Consider the following 19,696-nt stretch of genomic DNA (forward strand, 5'->3'; position numbering starts at 1 on the left):
AAAGTTGGGAAATTTACTCAACTAGCGAGACATTCAAACGATAGATTCATATACAAGGGATATTCATCTAAAGAGTGCGACTTTAAATTTAAAAATATTTTTCAGGACTATCTCATCCCGAGGAAGGAGAAGTCATGATTGCACAAGCCATCTCTAATGATGAAGAGGTTCCTCACTTTTAATATTTAGAAAGAAAATCAGCGTTAATCTATTGTTCGATTTTTCTTGCAAATTTAGTTTAAATGATTAGCTATAAATATCACCAGTTGATCTAAGATTACAGTCTCAATCCAATACCTGAAGTTTTGTAAGTGAAAGTTTCAGTGTGTGTAATGCTCTTAAAGTTTGCTATTTTACTTTCATATATTGATGATAGCACACCTACATGGAAACTTGCATTAAATTATTAAACACGTTTGTTAGAAATGTGAATAATCTGTTCAGAGTAGTTGAGTTGAAAGCATACGAAAACTGTTTGCTAACTGAAATATACATATTGAAGACGTCCCATCAAACCTTCAGAAATAATATCACGAATACATTTAGCGCTTTGCATCATTAGGTAAAGAGAAAGAATCAGTAAACTATTTTTACCAACTTTTAAAGTGAGTGTCACAAAAGCTTAGTAAGATGTTGTGATGAGTCAGAATAAATATTCAATAGGGTTGAATATCCACAGTGTTTGGAGGTTAATCTTTAACGTAGACAATAAAAGTGATGGTCCTCATATAGAAAAGGAAAAATGCCTGTTTACAATTAGTTTTAATAGAGATTTGTCAGCGTATGCTTAAAGACTTGTGAAAATACATTAAAAAAAGATAACTTTCTACAATCGTAATAGTTAAACAATCATTTACGTAAGTCCTTAAAATTTTATACTGGTCTTTTCCAAAACAGTTATATAGATTAATTTATAAAGTTAAACATGATAGTTAAATAAATGTCTTTTTCAGGTCATAGAGCTGTAAAAGTAGTTGTATAATATTAAAAATGTAAACACATCAATTAACGATAAGTGTTAAGTATAAAACGTTCGTAAATGTTAACATTTATGTCCTGTAAATTAAATATAAATGCAAAGACAACAGTCAACATTTTAAATGTGAACTAAACAGATACTTAAAAACACATGTACATGAAGCGACAGATAATTTTTAAGAGGTAAATTACTGATTATATTATAATATTGGTCTCATTCAAGTATTGGATAAATTAAGATAACATCTGTAGTCAAACTTTCATAATATATGTAATATACTATTGTAATAGTTATGATATAATGGTGTTATTTGTATTCTAAACTTGTGATACAAGTTACTTAACTAAAAAAATAATTTTTGTTTATATTTAAATCGTTAGGATATAAATGTGGACTACAGCTTAAAAAATACTTAATCACACCTTGCGATAAGCTCATACTTCTGAACTATTCACTTATAGAATCTTAGTAACACTTTCAGCCTCACTGTTCTTTCATCACGTACAAGAGTACAATTGTTAAGATTAGATTGATTATTAATTTTCAAACTGTGATTGTTACTGGAACAAAAACAAAAAACTGACATGTTGGAACACGTTTATATCTGTTGTTCTACTTTCCCCCTGGTCGCTTGCTGACAAACTACCTGTGCTCTCATCATCCTATCCATCTCCTAATAATGCGCCCTCTGGTGTTTTATATATTATGTAAGGGCTATATAACCCTCAAGTGTCGGTATCCTTTTCTATATTATGTAGTAGTTACGTAACAGTTAGGCACCATCCCTTGATTTACACCCACCTCGTGACCCCATTGAGGTGGTATCCTTGATTTACACCCACCTCGTGACCCCACTGAGAGATGCAGAAGTCCTGAGAGAACTACATGCACTTATCAGTTTGTTGTATGTCATTGAATTCATTAATTTAGGTTACTTTTGGTTTAATTTACTTGTGAATTGAAATTATTCACGCTTAGATTTAAGTATCTTGAATGTTAAGGAGCTGGTGACTTTTGTAAAGAAAACTACCCCTCCCCCCAAGAACCTCCATTTATTGTATTTCACTCTGTTAGCAAAGTTGTGAATATACCAACGTATGTTATAAACACGTCTTATTTCAAACTTGGGTTATTACTTATTTCAAAATAGGTTTTCTCGTGAAGTTTAAAGGAGAACAAAATAACATTTACACTTTCATAAGTAAATGTTTATGATTAACAAAAAACATTTTTTTGCTTCAGAAAAAAGTCGCATTGGACTTTGTCCACCATGGAGAATCAAACCCCAGGTTTTAGAATTGTAAGTCTATATACTTACCGCTGTTCTGCCAAAGAACAGAAATAACTACTTATTAATTTTAACATAACCGTACTATTACACCAAATCTGCAACAAATATAAGTCTGACGTTTTTTTGGTTGTAAATCGTACCCTGCATAGCTACACGAACACAATAAGAAACTGATGTCCGTTACTTTACAAATAATTTATTTACCTAAAACGCCTGTAGCAATGCCACCCATGGCGATACCCATGACTTTGCTTCTGTCTTTATCATCGGGATATCTGTCAGCGACTAAAGCCATCCCTATAGTGAGTAATCATAAAACAGCTGTTTATCAACTAAGAAAAAACACCAATATCTTGCTCTAGCCAAATACACAATAAAAACGGAGAAAACGCAAGTACCGTTAATTATCTTACACAACTCCATGAGCAGTTTTATAATAGTATTGCTAAGTCGATTTATATAAGGTAAGACCTTTAAATACGTTTACGAAGAGGTAACAGTGTTTTATTACATTTTTATTATAGGATCAGAAAAGTCAAGTTGGCATAACCAACTGACATAACATGATTATGTCATAATGTTACAGACACACTAGCTAACAGTTTTACTGTAGACAAATTTTCTAATTATTTTATTTGTTATATATTCTACTAGGACATTTGAGTTTTGAAGAGAATAATGTTCCAGTCTGTGCTGAGACGCTTAGTCTTCAAAGAATTCTGTATGAATACTGAAACAGTTTAAAGCTGTCGATAACTGTAGACAATAAAGGATTAGATGTTTGTTAAAAATAATTATTTTTGTTTTTAACTGGCGTCTCAAACTGATAATACCAAGAAAATGTCGGTTAAAAACTTTTCAAAACTACGTACCTCCAATTGCCGTGCAAGCTGATCCAATGCCTTGGACCCCACGTGCCACAAAAAGTAATACGACATTTCTTTCTAAAGCGAAAACTAAAATTCGAAAAAATGTTGAAATACTCTACAGTAAATCATTTTTTATGAGTTATACAACTTATACTGACACCAGAAATTACTTGTGTACTCAGAACTAAAAATAATATCTACTATTTTAAGCAGTTTTAATTTTCTGCGGAAGAGCGTACTTTGAAAAAGGCACTTCATCAGTGAAAATACAGTTTTTAACTGACAATAAAGATATCTAGTAATTGTAAAAACATACGTACATATATTAGCACACAACAAACATACATAATACAAAATAAAAACTCAACTGATTTATCATTTATAAACAAACACAAGCATAATTGTACTTACGCAAGGATGAGACGAAAAGAGTCAATGAACCAATTAGTAATGGAATGGTGTAGCCAACCCTGATGGAAAAATATTAAGCAATATAGAAGTTCTATTTGAAACTGCAGTATACGTGTAGATTAGACATGTTTGAACATTCTCCCTGTCCCTCAGTGACATAACGCTATATCTGCGGACTTAATGCTAAAAACTGTGTTTCAATACTGATGTTGGGCAGAGCACAGATACACCAATGAGTGGCTTTGTGCTTAAACTAAAATAACTAACCTTTTTAACTTCACGATGTCAGAATCTATATTGAATGGTATCTGGCAAACATAATACTTGGGGCACAGTCTTCAAACCACGATTTCATAAAAAGTAATATTTTAACAATATTTCATCAATAAATAAACTTACCGTAAATACTATTATGAGTGAAACAGCTTCACGCGTTCTGACAGTAGATCAGATCGTAACAGAATATCATCTAGTTTTCACATACACACACAGTTTGAATCAGTTTTTAACATTAATGAAAAGTTCGCTCTCATTATACTAGCAAAATTCTATTCATATTTAAGAATTATTATTAATTAATGTTTTATTAATAATTTTCTATAATATTAACATTTAATGCAGCTAAAATTCCTATCAATGATAAAGTCTTAGAGTTATTTTAACTTTCTACGTAAGTATATTTTAATCATTCAGCAAGCTAATATTTAAGAGTTATAATTTTGTTAGTTATTTAAATATTTTTATCATTCCAACAGCTAGAATCCAACTACCCAAACCCTCTGATGGTGGAACATGTCCCGATACGACTTACCATCGTGTCAGAATGTTTTACCAACTTGATTTGTTCTAGCCATATCTAAATATCTATGAACAGGTACTTTTCTTCATCTGACGTTAAATCACAATAAATTAATAAATACTTCTCACTAACTGTTGAACAATTTTAGTTTGATGATTCACGCCCACCCCCATATTTCATCCTTTCGTTAAAATTCATTGGCGCTAGCGTAATGCTCAACGTTAAAAAATCACGTATTATATTAAAAATAAATTATTTTTACACATTTCTAAGAATTAAATTGTTTTCCATCTCAAAATTACAGCAAAATACAAATAACTTACTTTACAGAGTTGAAAAAATCGACAAACATCTTCATACACTCAATACATCAATAACCTTCCTAGTACAATGTTTTGTATAACACTAATTTATACAACTACTTTTATATATTTAATAATCTCAATAGATTCAGGCATTTCATACTAATAAAATCTTAAAGGTTGTGCCAAATAACACAATTTTTCCCCATTGGATTATGTGTTTATTTTTAATATGTTATGCTAAAGATAAAATAGTAATATTATTGTTTTAAACATTTCTTTTATGTTCATTCATTCTGAATTTCAGTTTCTTTTAGTTTGTCTTATATAAACTTTTCACATACATATGATATTTTATGCATATAAAATGTTTGCATTAAACCAATTTTATATTTAGGTATACTAACAATTTGACTAACTTTGTTTATCGATTTACATATCGGAAAAATATTTATTTATTTTCTAAATCGTGCCATTATTTGACAAGATAAGTCAGGTATTAATTACAGTATCATTCTTTTTTACTTTTTTCAGAAAATTATTTTAACTTAATGTTTTTATCCCTGTTTTTTCAGTTTTTGGAAAGCTCTGTGAACAATATAAGGATTAAAGCCTCTTTCTACTGCTGTGTAATTAATTATTAATAACTCATTATTAATATAAACCTGTTTACAGCATGATTTTAGCATCCTATCAACATAAGAATAAAAACAGTAATTTTATGAAATTTAGAGTGACAAGTTTTTTGATGTGGAGGAATAATTACGGAAAAGTTTTATTGTTAGATTCATCAGATAACCCAATGTGGCTTTGTTATAAGGAAACATACACATACACAAACATATTCTTGGAAGCAATATCTTAACACAGCTTTGTTTACCTAACTATTCTCGAATAATGCATTGCGTCATTCAGTTGTGAACTGACGGCTGTTGCATTGTCACCTAATAGAATCGCGTAATGTGTGGAACGCACTAGACTTCTGTCATGCTAGAAATACCCATCTAAAATAAGGAGACAGAGAGCATGTAGTGGTGATTTTTATCACAGAATACATTTCAACAGTATAGAAGAGAAGAATAAAGTTTATTTTTAATTGTGTCTCGGTAGACACAGCAGATAGCCCGATGTGACTTTCTATAAGAAAAAACACACAAACCCATACATCAACTTATGAATGGAGTCATGTGTAAGTAGTTGATAGAAGTTTAATCATTTTTTAGACATTACTCTATACCAGCAGAAACGTCACCTATAGGCGGTTGTTTTTTATAATAATTACTATTCGTACTCCATTTAAAATTTAAGAAAAGTGAACATTTTCTTACAAAAAGAAAAAGGATTTTTCTGGGAAGTAATGCATTGGAAAAGTGTCCAACTTCTGCTAATATAAACTGTAATATTTTTATATATTAAAAATGGCACCATTTATTTAAAAAAAAAGCACAGAATTTTGTTTATTTTTTAAGAATTTCATTTTTATTACTACATTTACAAATTACATCACTAAGTATATAATCAAACTCTCACATACAGTCATAGTAAAAGCCGTGTTATTGTTGTGAGAAGAATACTTTTATTTAAAATTGTGTTTTGTTATAAAGAAATGGTTGATGGACATACTTGAGTTATTTTTCTAATTGTCTGAATCTTGAATACCTAGACTGCGATTTTTTTATGAATTTCTGTTTAGGTTGTTAATGAGTAGATGACGCCATATTATATTTATTATTTCTGTCACGTACATAGATAAATATATACATACTAAGTCCATAATAGTAGGATTATTTTAATAACTGACAATCATTCATCACTCTGATAATCGTAATTGGATTTTCCTATCTTGTTTTTGCTTTCATAAAAAAATATTAACCTTGCTAAGTGCCTCTTTCTTTTTCTTAAGAGTGTATGAGTACCTTTTCATCTGAGTGTCGTCCTTATTATATATTTTTTACACTTCTTTCATTCCATAGTCACTTTTTCTTGCCTTTTTTCTGGTCAAGTGGTTAGGGTGCTCGACTCGTAATCTGAGAGTCGCAGGTTCGATTCCCCTTCCCACCAATCATGCTTGCCCTTTCAGCTGTGAGGGTGTTATATTGTTATCATCAATCCCACTATTTATTGCTAACAGTAATCTGAGGGTCGTGGGTTCGAATCCCCGTCGCACCAAACATGTTCGCACTTTCAGACATGGGGGCGTTGTAATGTGACGATCAATTCCACTATTAGTTGGTAAAAGAGTAGTCCAACAGTTGGCGATGTGTGGTGATGACTACCTGCCTTCCCTCTAGTCTTACACTGCTAAATTAGGGACTGCTAGCGCAGATAGCCCTTGAGTATCTTTGCGCGAAATTCAAAACAAACAAACAATCATTGCTAACAGAACAGTAGCGAGAATTAGAAAATAATGACTAAAATGATTAATATTCTTTCAGTTGGCACGACATAACATCGTTCACCCATCATTGAGAATAAACCAAAATTAATGGATGAGTGTGTGTTTTCGTATAGCAAAGCCACATCGGGCTATCTGCTGAGCCTACCGAGGAGAATCGAACCCCTGCTTTTAGCCTTGTAAATCCGTAGGCTTACCGCTGTATCAGCGGGGGGCTCATTAATGGCCGAATATACAGAGTTAGAAAGCATTTGTAAACTGTGTGCACATCATAGGTAATTCAAAAAATAAAATTTAATTAACTTTAAAATAAAAATATAGAAATTAAATTTGAGAGTTTGTATACTTCAATGTTTCTGACAAACCTAAATATTCAAGCCAGTGGACTTTTTTAGTTTGGTGGTCACTGTCTTTTCAAAGTACCACTGCTTTTTAAACAACAACAAAAACGAATGATATATAAATGATACATGTCTTGACGTCATGCAGACATAGATAGCTTTTTTTTCAGACTTATTGTAATTAATATCAGATACTTCAGAAAGGATGTTTTTCATAAACATTCAAAGACAAATAGAACCAGTTAGATAAGTTGTTTTTAATTAGAAAGGCATTTTTACATATTTTTACAAGCACAATAGTATCAGGACTTGTTTTAACATTAAAGGTCTTTGACAATTAACCTGATAAAATTAGTTAATAATTATGTTATTTATAGTAAGTATTTTTTCGTTGTTATTGAGCACAAAAGCACACAATGGGCTGTTTACGCTGTGCCCATAGCTGTAAGTGCAACCGAGGAACCACTGAGGGACTATAGTAAGTAATTCACTAAACTGCAATTTGTAAACGTTATTCGTTGTGTGGTTCCAATGTATAGTTCTGTGTACCAGTTGTATGACACGTCTTTGATATTGAGTTTGCTCCTCACTGTAATCTTTCTTACAACAAATACTAATCGTATTCATTTTAAAACATTTACAAAACATTATTCATTACATGATAATCAATGTATATGAAGAGCATCGAACTTCAACAGAGTAATTTTATCGTTAGCTTGCTACAACAATAAAGTCAAGCATTCATGGTTGAGTCCTGATGTCACACACACACGTTCCGCACTTTGGGTTGTAGGTGTTTTTTTAAGATCGACGGTCAAAATCCAATATTCGATCAAACAAAAGAGTTGCTCAACAATTGGCAGAGGATGTTGTTGACTAATTGCCTACAATAAAACCTGTCGGTCTAAAATTAAGGTGGGCTATATATATATGCACAGATAGCCATTGCACAGCGTTTCGCAAACTTATAAAACAAGTAAAACAAACAAATTGTTAGGGAGAGACGACTTCCCCATTAATGTTAAAACAGAATCAGGTGCAAGAACTATATATCGTCATGTCAGGATTTATTCTTTTGCCAGAAGGCATAAAACTGCCTCGATGGCCATATTACTTGTGGTACGTTGCAAGCTTACGACAATAAAAATCGGGTTTTAATTCCCTTGGTGAGCAAAGCAGAAATAGCTCTTTTTTCTAATTTTGCGTTTAACAGCATTCAAGCTAATTTATTAACTATTACTAATATGTAGTTATTAATGAAACGATAGCCTTTTAATGTGAAATGCCCAGGTATTTGGTTTGCCAGAGTTCCTCCGGCATAGTGCACTCACTGGAGGCCGTTATCTTGGGTCACAGATTAAGGTCAAAGTTCAAACATGTCTAGCTATTCTCAAAACTAATTAAAGCAGTGATGTTTCGGAAGTTCGAAGTTTTTAAGAAATTAATATAGCATAAATCATTCTTTCTTCTCGAAACTAATAAATTTAGTACTCGATTAATTAATTATTAGGTCGTTTTATACGAAATGGTCGACTTTCGCTTAGTTAAAGAGTGACTATGATTAGGATAAGTTAGATACAGTAATTTGGCTGTATGATATTCAGTATTGACAAGAGTGCTGTACTTTTAATTTGTCTATCATACCAAGTTGTATTATAATTGTTTCTGTGTTTTTGTGGAACCCTATACAAGAAGATGTATTCAAAAGAATTGAGACTACTTTTTGTATGAGTTCAAATTGGGAAACAATGCAGCCAAGGTCACTAAAGACATCAATCTGGTGTTTGAACAAGGGACTGTTTCTCAACGGACTATTCGGCATTTGTTTCAGATATGATTTTGTTTTGGTGATATGAACCTCGAAAATAAACCATGTGGAAGGCTTAAATTTGTTGTAAATGAAGAAAGATTAAGAGCTATTGTAGAAATTAACCCACAAACGACAGTTCAGACAATTCCATCAAACTTAGAAGATTTCAGTGCAACTGTTTCTGGTACCCTGGTTGCAATTGGAAAGATTTAAAAAATGGATAAATGGGAACCGCAAGAATTAACGGAAGGGCAGAAACTGGTTAGGAACAAGAGAGAGTTATTATTAAAGACAATTGTTACCTGCGAAGAAAAGTGGATCCTTAACGACAACCGGAAGAAATCAGGACAATGATAGGATTCAGGTGAATCTACAAAACATGCGTCGAAACCTCCTTTGCACCCCCAAAAAAGGTTATGGTGACAATATGGTGGTCTGCAGATGAAATTACTCATTACTCCTCTCTGCAACCAGATGAATCAATTACACCACTGCCAATAAATTGATAATATGTATGGAAAATTAACCACCAAACAGCCATTACTGGTAAACAGGCATGAACTGATCCTGCTGCAAGACAACGCCAGACTCCTAACTCACAAATCATCATTTCAATTTGAAATATTAAATTTTGGAACATTAACTCACCTGATCTATCTCACACTGATTATTACCTTTACCGGTACTTGAAGCTCTTTTTCCGGAACAAAACATTTAAGAATCAGGTGACTACTATCGAAGCCTTTGAAGAGTTTATTGTCTTTAAAACAAAAGAGTTTTATAAAGAAGGGATATTTTCATTAGCGTCTCGTTGGGAGAAAACCATTGAAGTAAATGGAGTATATTTTGATTAATAAAACTGGTATTTGTTAAAAATGTGGCGTTTTAGTTTTTACCTATACAATTGGCCATTTAATACGAAACGAATTAATAATAGCGTGTTTCTAAATTGTACGTGATTTTTTTAGGTTGTCAAACTAAACATGAAAAACCTGTATTTTTTTAGCAAAACATATAATTAACAGAATACGAACAATATCTAACAAGTATTCACCTTTTACTCTCGTGTTTTCAAAATGGCTTGGCATGGCCAAGCGCGTAAGGCGTGTAACTCGTAATCCGAGGGTCGCGGGTTCGCGCCCGCGTCGCGCTAAACATACTCGCCCTCCCAGCCGTGGGGGCGTATAATGTGACGGTCAATCCCACTATTCGTTGGTAAAGAGTAGCCCAAGAGTTGGCGGTGGGTGGTGATGACTAGCTGCCTTCCCTCTAGTCTTACACTGCTAAATTAGGGACGGCTAGCACAGATAGCCCTCGAGTAGCTTTGTGCGAAATTCCAAAACAAAACTGTTTTCAAAAAAATCGATTTTGAATTATACATAAGCGACGGATATTCAATATTAGAAATGTATGTTGTTGTCTATATACAAAGTAAATTAAATAAATCAATGAGGCTTTAACTTACGTGGTAACGTAAAACTGTACCAAAGAAACTCAAATAATGAATTAAACTTTTAACCATAACAACCTATTGACTTATTGATTATATCCAAAAATTGATAAGAATTCTGTTTAAATTAATATAAATATTGGTAACCGAAAGAGAAAAAATACGCAAACTACTTTTACAATTTTATTTTAACATAAAATTCTACTTTAAAATATTAGAGAACAGTTTTCAGTTATCTTACTCTGTATAACTAGTTTGGGATTGGAAAGTATTTAATATTTTCTTATCCAAACAAAAATATAAATTTCGCCTCTTATCCTTTAAAATTTAAATAATCAATATTTAAGAACGAGAACGCTGTATACATTTCTAACGAATATCTTACTTGTTTGTAAGTTGTCCTACAAGAGTATTTGCTACCAGCTGGACAAAAGCTTTTGTAGCGAACAACAGCCCAATCTGTTCAGGCAAAACAAGTCTAGAAATGCCATCTGATGACCGGTTTTCTATATGCGCTACTTTTCCTACGAATATTCTTGAATTCTTGTTTACCACAGTCGCTGTATCATTGTTCAAGCCATAACGTAAACTCTCCTCTTCCGTTTGATTACTTTTACCATGTTCGAGCTTGTAAAGATAGTCAGGAATAATTGGTACTGGAAAAAAAAATTAGATTTATAGTTTTATTAAAAGTTGTTAAAAACTCATTATTAAAATTATTACATTATTTATAAAAACCAAAAAAGTTATGTGAGTTAACTGAAAGTGATGAATTGTTTGATTAAATCATGAAATTACATATTAAAATTCTCTGACCCTCGTTTCAAATTTTATACGATTGCAAAACTGTAAACATTATTATTATTTCTTTAGATATTTCATGACAAGGCGATGCCTAAATTGTGCGATAGTTTACAATTTAAAATCACCGAGATAACCTCTGATATAGATAATTTATTTTTATTTTTTTACACCTTCTTAAGTATAACAAGCTAAAAATAATTTATTTTAGTAAATAAACGAAGTTTTCTATATTATAATATCATGGAAATCATCTCGAATTGCACTTTTTTAAATAGAACATAAGTCTAAGCCTGTTCAAAAGTTGCAGCAAACATCACACTTCAAATTCTATTATCCTCTGAAGAAATATACTGGACTTCCAATAAAGATCTCTAAGAATTACTAACGTGAAGAAATCGTTCACGTAAAAATTTTGTGTTTTTTTGGTAAATATTATTAATGATATTTGTATTGAACTGATCGATTAATTTAAAAAACCTTGGATTATTTATATCGTTCTTTTGTTTGTTTTTTTGTTTTGAATTTCGCGCAAAGCTTCTCGTCCCTAATTTGGCAGTATGGGACTAGAGGGAAGGCAGCTAGTGATCACCACCCACCGCCATCTATTGGGCTACTCTTTTATCAGTGAATAGTAGGATTAACCGTCACACTATAACGCCCCCACGACTGAAAGAGCGAGCATGTTTGGTGCGACTGGGATTGTAACCCGCGACCCTCGCAGTACGAGTCGAACGCTTTAACACTTTTGGCCATGCCAGGCCTCATTCTTATGTAAAAGTGATCAAATAACATGTCTCTGCATAGCCAGGTGGTTAGGAAGCTCGACTTGCAATCTGATAGTCGCTGGTTCGAATCCCAGTCCCACTGAACGTGCTCACCCTTTCAGTTCTGAGGATGTTATAGTGTGACGGTCAATCCCATTATTTGTTGGTAACAGAGTAGTCCAAGAATTGACGGTGGATGGTGATAACTAGCTGTCTTCTCTCTATTCTTATACTGCGAAATTAGGGTCGGCTAGTGAAGTTCTGTTAACATTTAAAACCCATATAATTATAGATTTGAATTGAAATTACCATGTAAGGATGTTCCAGTGTTCATTTGTGTCTTTCAGTAATAGATTTATTTCTCTCTCTTTTTAACCGCATTATAGTGGTTCAGAGAACAGTTCTGAATTTGTGTATTTTATATTCATTTTCTTCAAGTACATACTGTTTGCTTATAGTTCTGTTCTCACTTGACTGATTTGACATTTGATTACAGTTTTGGACCCAGGAGGTCAAACCTTTTCGATTGATGCATTTGACTACGCCCAAGGTCTCATAGGTTAATTTACTCTAGCCCTACCTAAAAAAAATTCAGTTTCAAGTTGGCCTTGAAGAGATTGTAATGAGTAATAAAGTCAAATCGGGTATACATGCGCCTCATACTTAGCAATGCTGGAGCACAAAAATACTACTGATAAAAAGAAAAATCATGTCTAAAAATATTATCTCTAATCATACCTAAAAGAATTACAAGTGCCGCGACTATTGAAGATTCCTTCTTCTGTTGTTATAAAACGTAATACTGTAAAAAAGGCGAAATAGTGAAACATAGACATAAACTTCATGAAATGTTCTTGTAGGTCGAGTGATCAAACATGTTAAAATAACTTATTATAATAATCTAATTTTCTTATATAATAACTTCTTCCCCTAGGTGGACTCAACAGATATCACGATGTGGCTTTGCTATAAGAAAGCGCATGTACAATAACCTCTTTCAGCGATATCCCTTGAAAAAATGTTTCATACGTTGACCAGAACGTGGAGTCTAAAAGTCCAGTTTTTGCACATATTTCAGTGAGATACAAATTGAATACTAACATCGATAATAACTTGTGTTAATTTATCTTGCTAGCCCTCCCTTACGGAGGAAATTATGTTTTCCTTTCACATTTCACCCTCTAATTACGATATTACTTTTTTTTTATTTTACTAATGCACAAGATTGGTGGAAAGCGATTTCCCGTCACACCAAACATGCCTGTTCTTTTACCCGTGGGGGCGTTATAATGTCACGGTCAGTCCCACTATTCGTTGGTAAAAGAGTGACCCAAGAGTTGGCGGTGAGTGGTGATGACTAGCTGCCTTTCCTCTAGTCTTACACTGCTAAATTAGGGACGGCTAGCGCAGATAGCCCTCGAGTAGCTTTGCGCGAAATTCAAAACAAATAAAACCAAAACCGATGGGAAGCGCCTCACGCCTATATTAGTTCCGGTTTCTGTTGACGAAGAACTTTGAAATCAATTGAAACTAACTAGAGTTCTGAAGCTTCTGTGATTGAATCAACTAGATCAGTTATTCTTAACTACCAAATGCTAATAATAGTAACGATAATCGCTGAATCAGAAAACATAATAAAATGTATCATTCTCTCCGCTGTTCTTAGATCTGATACATGGCACTATCAAACAAACTTCGCACTTATATTAATTTCTGTTAGCCTCAGTTCTTGTGTATCACCTGATGATGCCGGGTAAACTTGGTGGAACGTTGTAAACAAGATATAAGTTTTACCATCTTCTTCTTCTTCATGTGTCAAATCTACGGCAGACATCGACGACCATGGCATGCCAGACTTCTCTGTTGTCAATCCTCCTTATCAACTCGATGTTGCTCATTGAGTTCTTGGTGACATAGTTATTGAGGCTGTCGATATATTTAGTTCTTTGACACCCTCTGCTTTTCCTCCCTTCTATTTTTCCACATAGCATCTGTTTCTCTATCCCATTCTTCCTACAGATGTGTCCTAGAAATTCCATTTGTCTCTTTCTTATATTTTTCATGAGGGACCTTTTGTATCCTGCCAGTTCCATGACTTCCACATTTGTTTTTCTTTCAGTCCATGATATTTTTAGCATCCTTTTAAGAAACCACATTTCAGCAGCTTCTAATCTCTTCTCTGTATCATTGTTCAGTGTCCAGCTCTCACAGTCATATAAGAGAACAGACCATACATATGATTTCAAGGTGTTAATTTTAGTGACATTTGTTATGTTCCTGTTTGTGAATATGGGCTTCATTTTATAGAAAGTATCCTTGGACATTGCAATTCTTTTCTTTATTTCTGTGTCACTCTTTGCATTTGATGTTATAGTATATCCAAGATATTTGAAGCAAGTTTTACCATATGCAACCGATAAAAAGTTATGCGAAAATATTGTTGGAATCCTTTAATAACAAGAAAGGAGTTAAATGAATGCTGTGTTAATAATATGTCCTGCCATATGCAACCGATAAAAAGTTATGTGAAAATATTGTTGGAATCCTTTTATGACAAGAAAGGAGTTAAATGAATGCTGTATTAATAATATGTCCTGAATTGTTGACAGTGCCCTTGTGTTCATATTTAACAAATATACTTCAGTGTAAGTACATATAACACCACGTTACTGTAACAGTAAGGTTCTATGTAATCGAAGATATTTATAACGATAGGAATTTATCATTTTTATACATTTAACGTCCCCGACTTTTTATTTTATGCCCATAACATATCATGATTTTAATTAAATAAAAATATTAACACTGACCTAAGTATTTCGTTATGAAATAGGATAATGTATCGGTTTAATCTTAATTTAGACCATAACAGGATTACTTACAAATTTGTTAATATAATGTGAAAAATACGTTGGAAAGCTTATGTATACGGATGTTCTCTATGAAACGTCGTGCTTAAGACAATTTTCTCAGAAATATTGTTTGCTCCAATTTTGTCTTAAGTTCAAAACATAAAGTAATGCCTATCGTAATTTCTAATAAAAACATATTAACCTTTCATCCATCTTTAAAGAATGTTTTCTTGTCTTAGAAAAATAACTAAACATAACGTAGGTTTTGGACACGTGAAAATCATTATTTTGAAAATAATAACATTTCTGCGTCACTTATTACAAAACTATTTGTTAAAAAATATAAGTAGTAGCAAATAATAACCGTTTAACTTATGATATTAACAAAAATTAGGATATATTGTATAGCTGTTATATCTTTGTTTTTCTATGATTGTATATAAAATATCATTACATGAACCTTAATTAGCTAATATGTAGAAAATTCATTAACATTGATAGTGGTATGACGTAACAATTATACCATGCAAAAAACAACAACAACAAAAAACTAAATTTACTTACCAACTACAGTCAGTAATACATTGTCCAGGAAAAGGGAAAAATACACAAGAAAAACAATAATTCTGCCAGAATGTTGAATTCTCCACACAATCGACGTTTCTTCACGCATTATAAACAAACTGAGGAACACAGTCTGTTAAAACAGCTATTATTTTACTAAGGTATTTATTAATCTAATTGCATAATAACGACAATGTGGTGTTCTTATTTAAGAAGTAAGATCAATAATAAAGTTTTAAAATGTTCAATTTCAGTTTTACCGGAAGTTTGATTAACTAAATGTTCACAATTAGAACATGCCAAATAAACTTTGTAGTATTTGTAATAAAGATAAGAAAAAATAATATTATAAAAAGCAAAGTACTTTCTTTACACTTGTACTTTTAGACTAGACTTACCAACATAAATCTGAAAACTTAAAAAGGTTTTATAACATTTTAAAATTTAATTAAATGTTATCCCTCAATAGTTTCCTAATACTTTAGCATTACATCACATTATAAAAGCATTAAAAGTGGCGTGAATTTATTGTTTGTGCCTTACTTTATTTTTTTAATTTAGAAACGGAATTTTGGTTGGCTTTTTTAAAAAACACAATTTTTAACTCGCATATATGCTTGATAATTGTTATTTGCAGAATAATATTGTTTTCAAATCTTAACGAAAGTTACTTTGTCATATCACTGTATGAAGATTCTTTACAATAGTAATCCAACTTAATACTGTACTCACTTGGTATAGAAATGTTTATATTTTGTTTTGTTTTGTGAGCTTTCAACCACACAAATTCCTATCTTCATAAAACACAAAACCACTTGGTCAACAGAACCGCTGTAAAACAACTTTTAATTGGTATTGAATCGTTGCAGTCACAAGTCGAGAAATTTACAAGCTATCGCAAAAGTTCTGATTATTTTACATTGATAAAACGAATCACGAAAAGTTAACAACGAAAATAATTTCAACCTCTATCCTAACTACGAATCTAAAAATAAATGTTAGCATGTCATTTCGCTAATGTTTGGATCAAACAGTGTTTTTAAGGATAGACGTTGATTAGTAGCAAGTATTTACTCACTGTTTCTCTTGAAAACACATAACAAGGATTTTATACGCAAGCTGCCCTCTAGCGGCAAATAGGTAGATTGTGTAGCCCCAGTTATAAAAATAGGTTTCCACCAATCAATCTTGGAAATCTACACGGAGCATCTTGAGCAAAATCCCCAAGTTAAGCAGAGTGGTATTTTCTCTCTGTCCGCTATGTTTGCTTACTGAAAGGTAAGAGCTCATGTGCTGAGAAGATAAGAAACTAGTATTGTCTGTTAATGAGTGCTGCAGAAGACTTGTGTAGAATTAAGCCCGACTAATCCATTAACTACATGAACGTGAGAAAACTGCTGTAAATCTAACAGAGAAACTCACCATAGCAACAAAGATGGTTAATAAAACTTCGTTGTTTAAACATTATTTAAAGTGATAAACACCTGAAAACAACACGTGTTAAAAGGGTGTTTTCAAGCAAATAACACATTCTCAATCCGCTATAATTGCATTTTTAAACCTTTAAAGCGTTTAACAGTTACATACACATACAGTCATAGGCTATGCCAAAAGTGTCTTCTTGTTGCACAAAGTTAACTTGCTAAATAATGTTTTGTGTGGGTTCCAATAAATGTTATGTATTATCATTTATTTCAGATGAGTCTTCTATTTATTGTTACATAAATTACGTATTACTATTTCAAACAACCAGAAATTTTAATTTAGAAGTTAGTTAAATGTTAATATGTATTAAATTTATTATAGTTGTCAACAAGATTGACAATACATATTTCTTTCTTAACACAAATATGTAAACTTCAATACAATTTATAATAATGGTTATTACAAATAGTTATTACAAACAATGATTTATATACAACAGTTTTACAAACTCACAGGGATTCGAATCCCCATAACACCAAACATGCTCTCCTTACAGCCGTGGGGGCGTTATCATGTAACGGTAAATTCCATTATTCTTTGGTAAAAGAGCAGTCCAAGGGTTAGTGATGAGTGGTGAAGACTAGCTGCCTTCCCTCCAGTCTTACATTGCTAAATTAGGGACAACTAGTGCAGATATCCCTCGGGTAGCTTTGCGCGAAATTTAAAAACGAACAAAGTTACAAACAATACTAAGACTTGTATTCGGTTTATATGTGAATAGGCACAAAATACTTTTATGTTGATACACACGTATACTTCACTTGGCGAAATGCTATCTAGCTCTGTGCTTGTTCGATTAAAAACATTTTGAAGAAGCTTGTTTGTTTGTTTGTTTGTTTTTTGAATTTCGCACAAAGCTACTCCAGCGCTATCTGTGCAAGCCGTCCCTAATTTAGCAGTGTAAGACTAGAGGGAAGGCAGCTAGTCATCACTACTTACCCACCGCCAACTCTTGGGCTACTCTTTTACCAACGAATAGTGGGATTGACCGTAACATTATAACGCCCCCACGACTGGGAGGGCGAGCATGTTTGGCGCGAAGGGGATGCGAACCCGTGATCCTCAGATTACGAGTCGCACGCCTTAACACGCTTGGCCATGCCGGGCTTTTGAGGAAGCATTCTCGAAAGTTCACTTGGCAACACTAGTATTACGTATACACCTAGTATATTGTTGTTTTTTACACTCTAGAATTTTTTACAAATTTAGAGAACAGGCGGAACTTGTACAATACACATCCAAAAATATACGTTACATGCAAAAACTAAAACTATACTGAAAAAAAGTAGGTATTAGAATACGCATAACGGTAAATCCGTTACAATAACAAATTAATAATTAGACTTAGGCAATTGTATAGACAACTAACCATGAAAACTACTGATTTTCAATTACAGTAATCTCGTAGTAAGTACCTAAATATAATAATATTTCCCTGAAGAAACAAAGTTGCGTAAATTATCTTAAAAATTAACCCTGCATGAAAATTTGGAATACGCAGGTTAATAACAAAGTTGAAAACTCCTTTAGAATTAGGTATAACTTAGAACTACTGATCAGCATGAATGCATAAATTAATTAAACTCACATCTTTAAAAGTTAGTCTCTGTACACATGATAAACATAGGGATTTTTGCAAAGTTTTGTGTATTTATCCCTACCTTGTTTCTGTATTTTTTGACATTGTATTTCCTATATCATACTTAATTTTTGCCAACATATTTTGAAATTTATTTCCTTTCTTCTTTTTATTTTAAACAATTTCGTTGATAAGTGAACATTTGTTTTGTTTTTATAATTCAATGGTAATATCAATACTTTAAATATAATATCAGTTTTTTCATTTTCTCTACTTTTATGGAGCCAGCATGACAAGGTAGTTATAGTGCTCGACTCACAATCTAAGGATCACGGGTTCAATCCCTGTCCCTCCACACCTACTCGTCGTTTCAGCCATGAAAGCATTATAAGTGATAGTCAATCCTACTATACGTTGGTAAATGAGTAGCCCAAGAATTAGCGGTGGGTGGTGATGATTAACTGTCTTCCTTCTTGTCTTACACTGCTAAATTAGGGATGGCTAGCACAGATAGCCTTCGTGTAGCTTATAGCTTGTTACGATAAAGTTATTTTTATTGTACGCCAATTACTGCAAGCACGGTGAATTTGTGTAAGGTGTTTTCAGCTCATATAAATATGAATTATATTTACATAAGGGGCTCGGCATGGCCAAGCGTGTTAAGGCGTGCGACTCGTAATCTGAGGGCAGTGCTCATGCTCGCCCTTTCAGCCGTGAGGGCGTTATAATGTTTCGGTCAATTCCACTATTCGTTGGTAAAAGAGGAGCCCAAGAGTTGGCGGTAGGTGGTGATGACTAACTGCCTTACCTCTAGTATTACACTGCTAAATTAGGGACGACTAGCACAGATAGCCTTCGAGTTGCTTTGTGCGAAATTCAAAAAACAAACGATACTTACATAATTTTTTAAAAATTCTTTTAGAAGAGTGTAGGAATACATAATGATCAGTAATTAAATGTACAAAGTTAAACGTATTTTTTATTGTTTCTTAATTTAAAGA

At 32.7% G+C, this 19,696-nt stretch overlaps 1 protein-coding gene across 2 annotated transcripts in view; it reads right to left on the reverse strand.

Annotated features, from left to right (window-relative positions):
• Positions 1-16,658, reverse strand: part of LOC143229092 (synaptic vesicular amine transporter-like) — a 60,960-nt gene extending 44,302 nt beyond the window's left edge. Inside the window, exons 1-6 of one of the 2 annotated variants that reach the window (XM_076460910.1) lie at positions 16,364-16,658; positions 15,632-15,750; positions 11,033-11,303; positions 3,551-3,609; positions 3,143-3,226; positions 2,475-2,567 (exon numbers count right to left, since the gene is read on the reverse strand). In XM_076460910.1, the coding sequence (XP_076317025.1) occupies positions 2,475-2,567; positions 3,143-3,226; positions 3,551-3,609; positions 11,033-11,303; positions 15,632-15,750; positions 16,364-16,431 (694 nt within the window). In that variant the 5' untranslated portion in view covers positions 16,432-16,658. Of the gene's footprint in view, positions 1-2,474; positions 2,568-3,142; positions 3,227-3,550; positions 3,610-4,672; positions 4,732-11,032; positions 11,304-15,631; positions 15,751-16,363 lie in introns of those variants that run through there. The other variant, XM_076460911.1, reaches the window with a different exon arrangement.
• Positions 16,659-19,696: the final 3,038 nt, after the last annotated feature.

The sequence above is a fragment of the Tachypleus tridentatus genome, chromosome 10 (genome assembly GCF_004210375.1).
Source record: "Tachypleus tridentatus isolate NWPU-2018 chromosome 10, ASM421037v1, whole genome shotgun sequence".
Classification (NCBI taxonomy): Eukaryota; Metazoa; Arthropoda; class Merostomata; order Xiphosura; family Limulidae; genus Tachypleus; species Tachypleus tridentatus.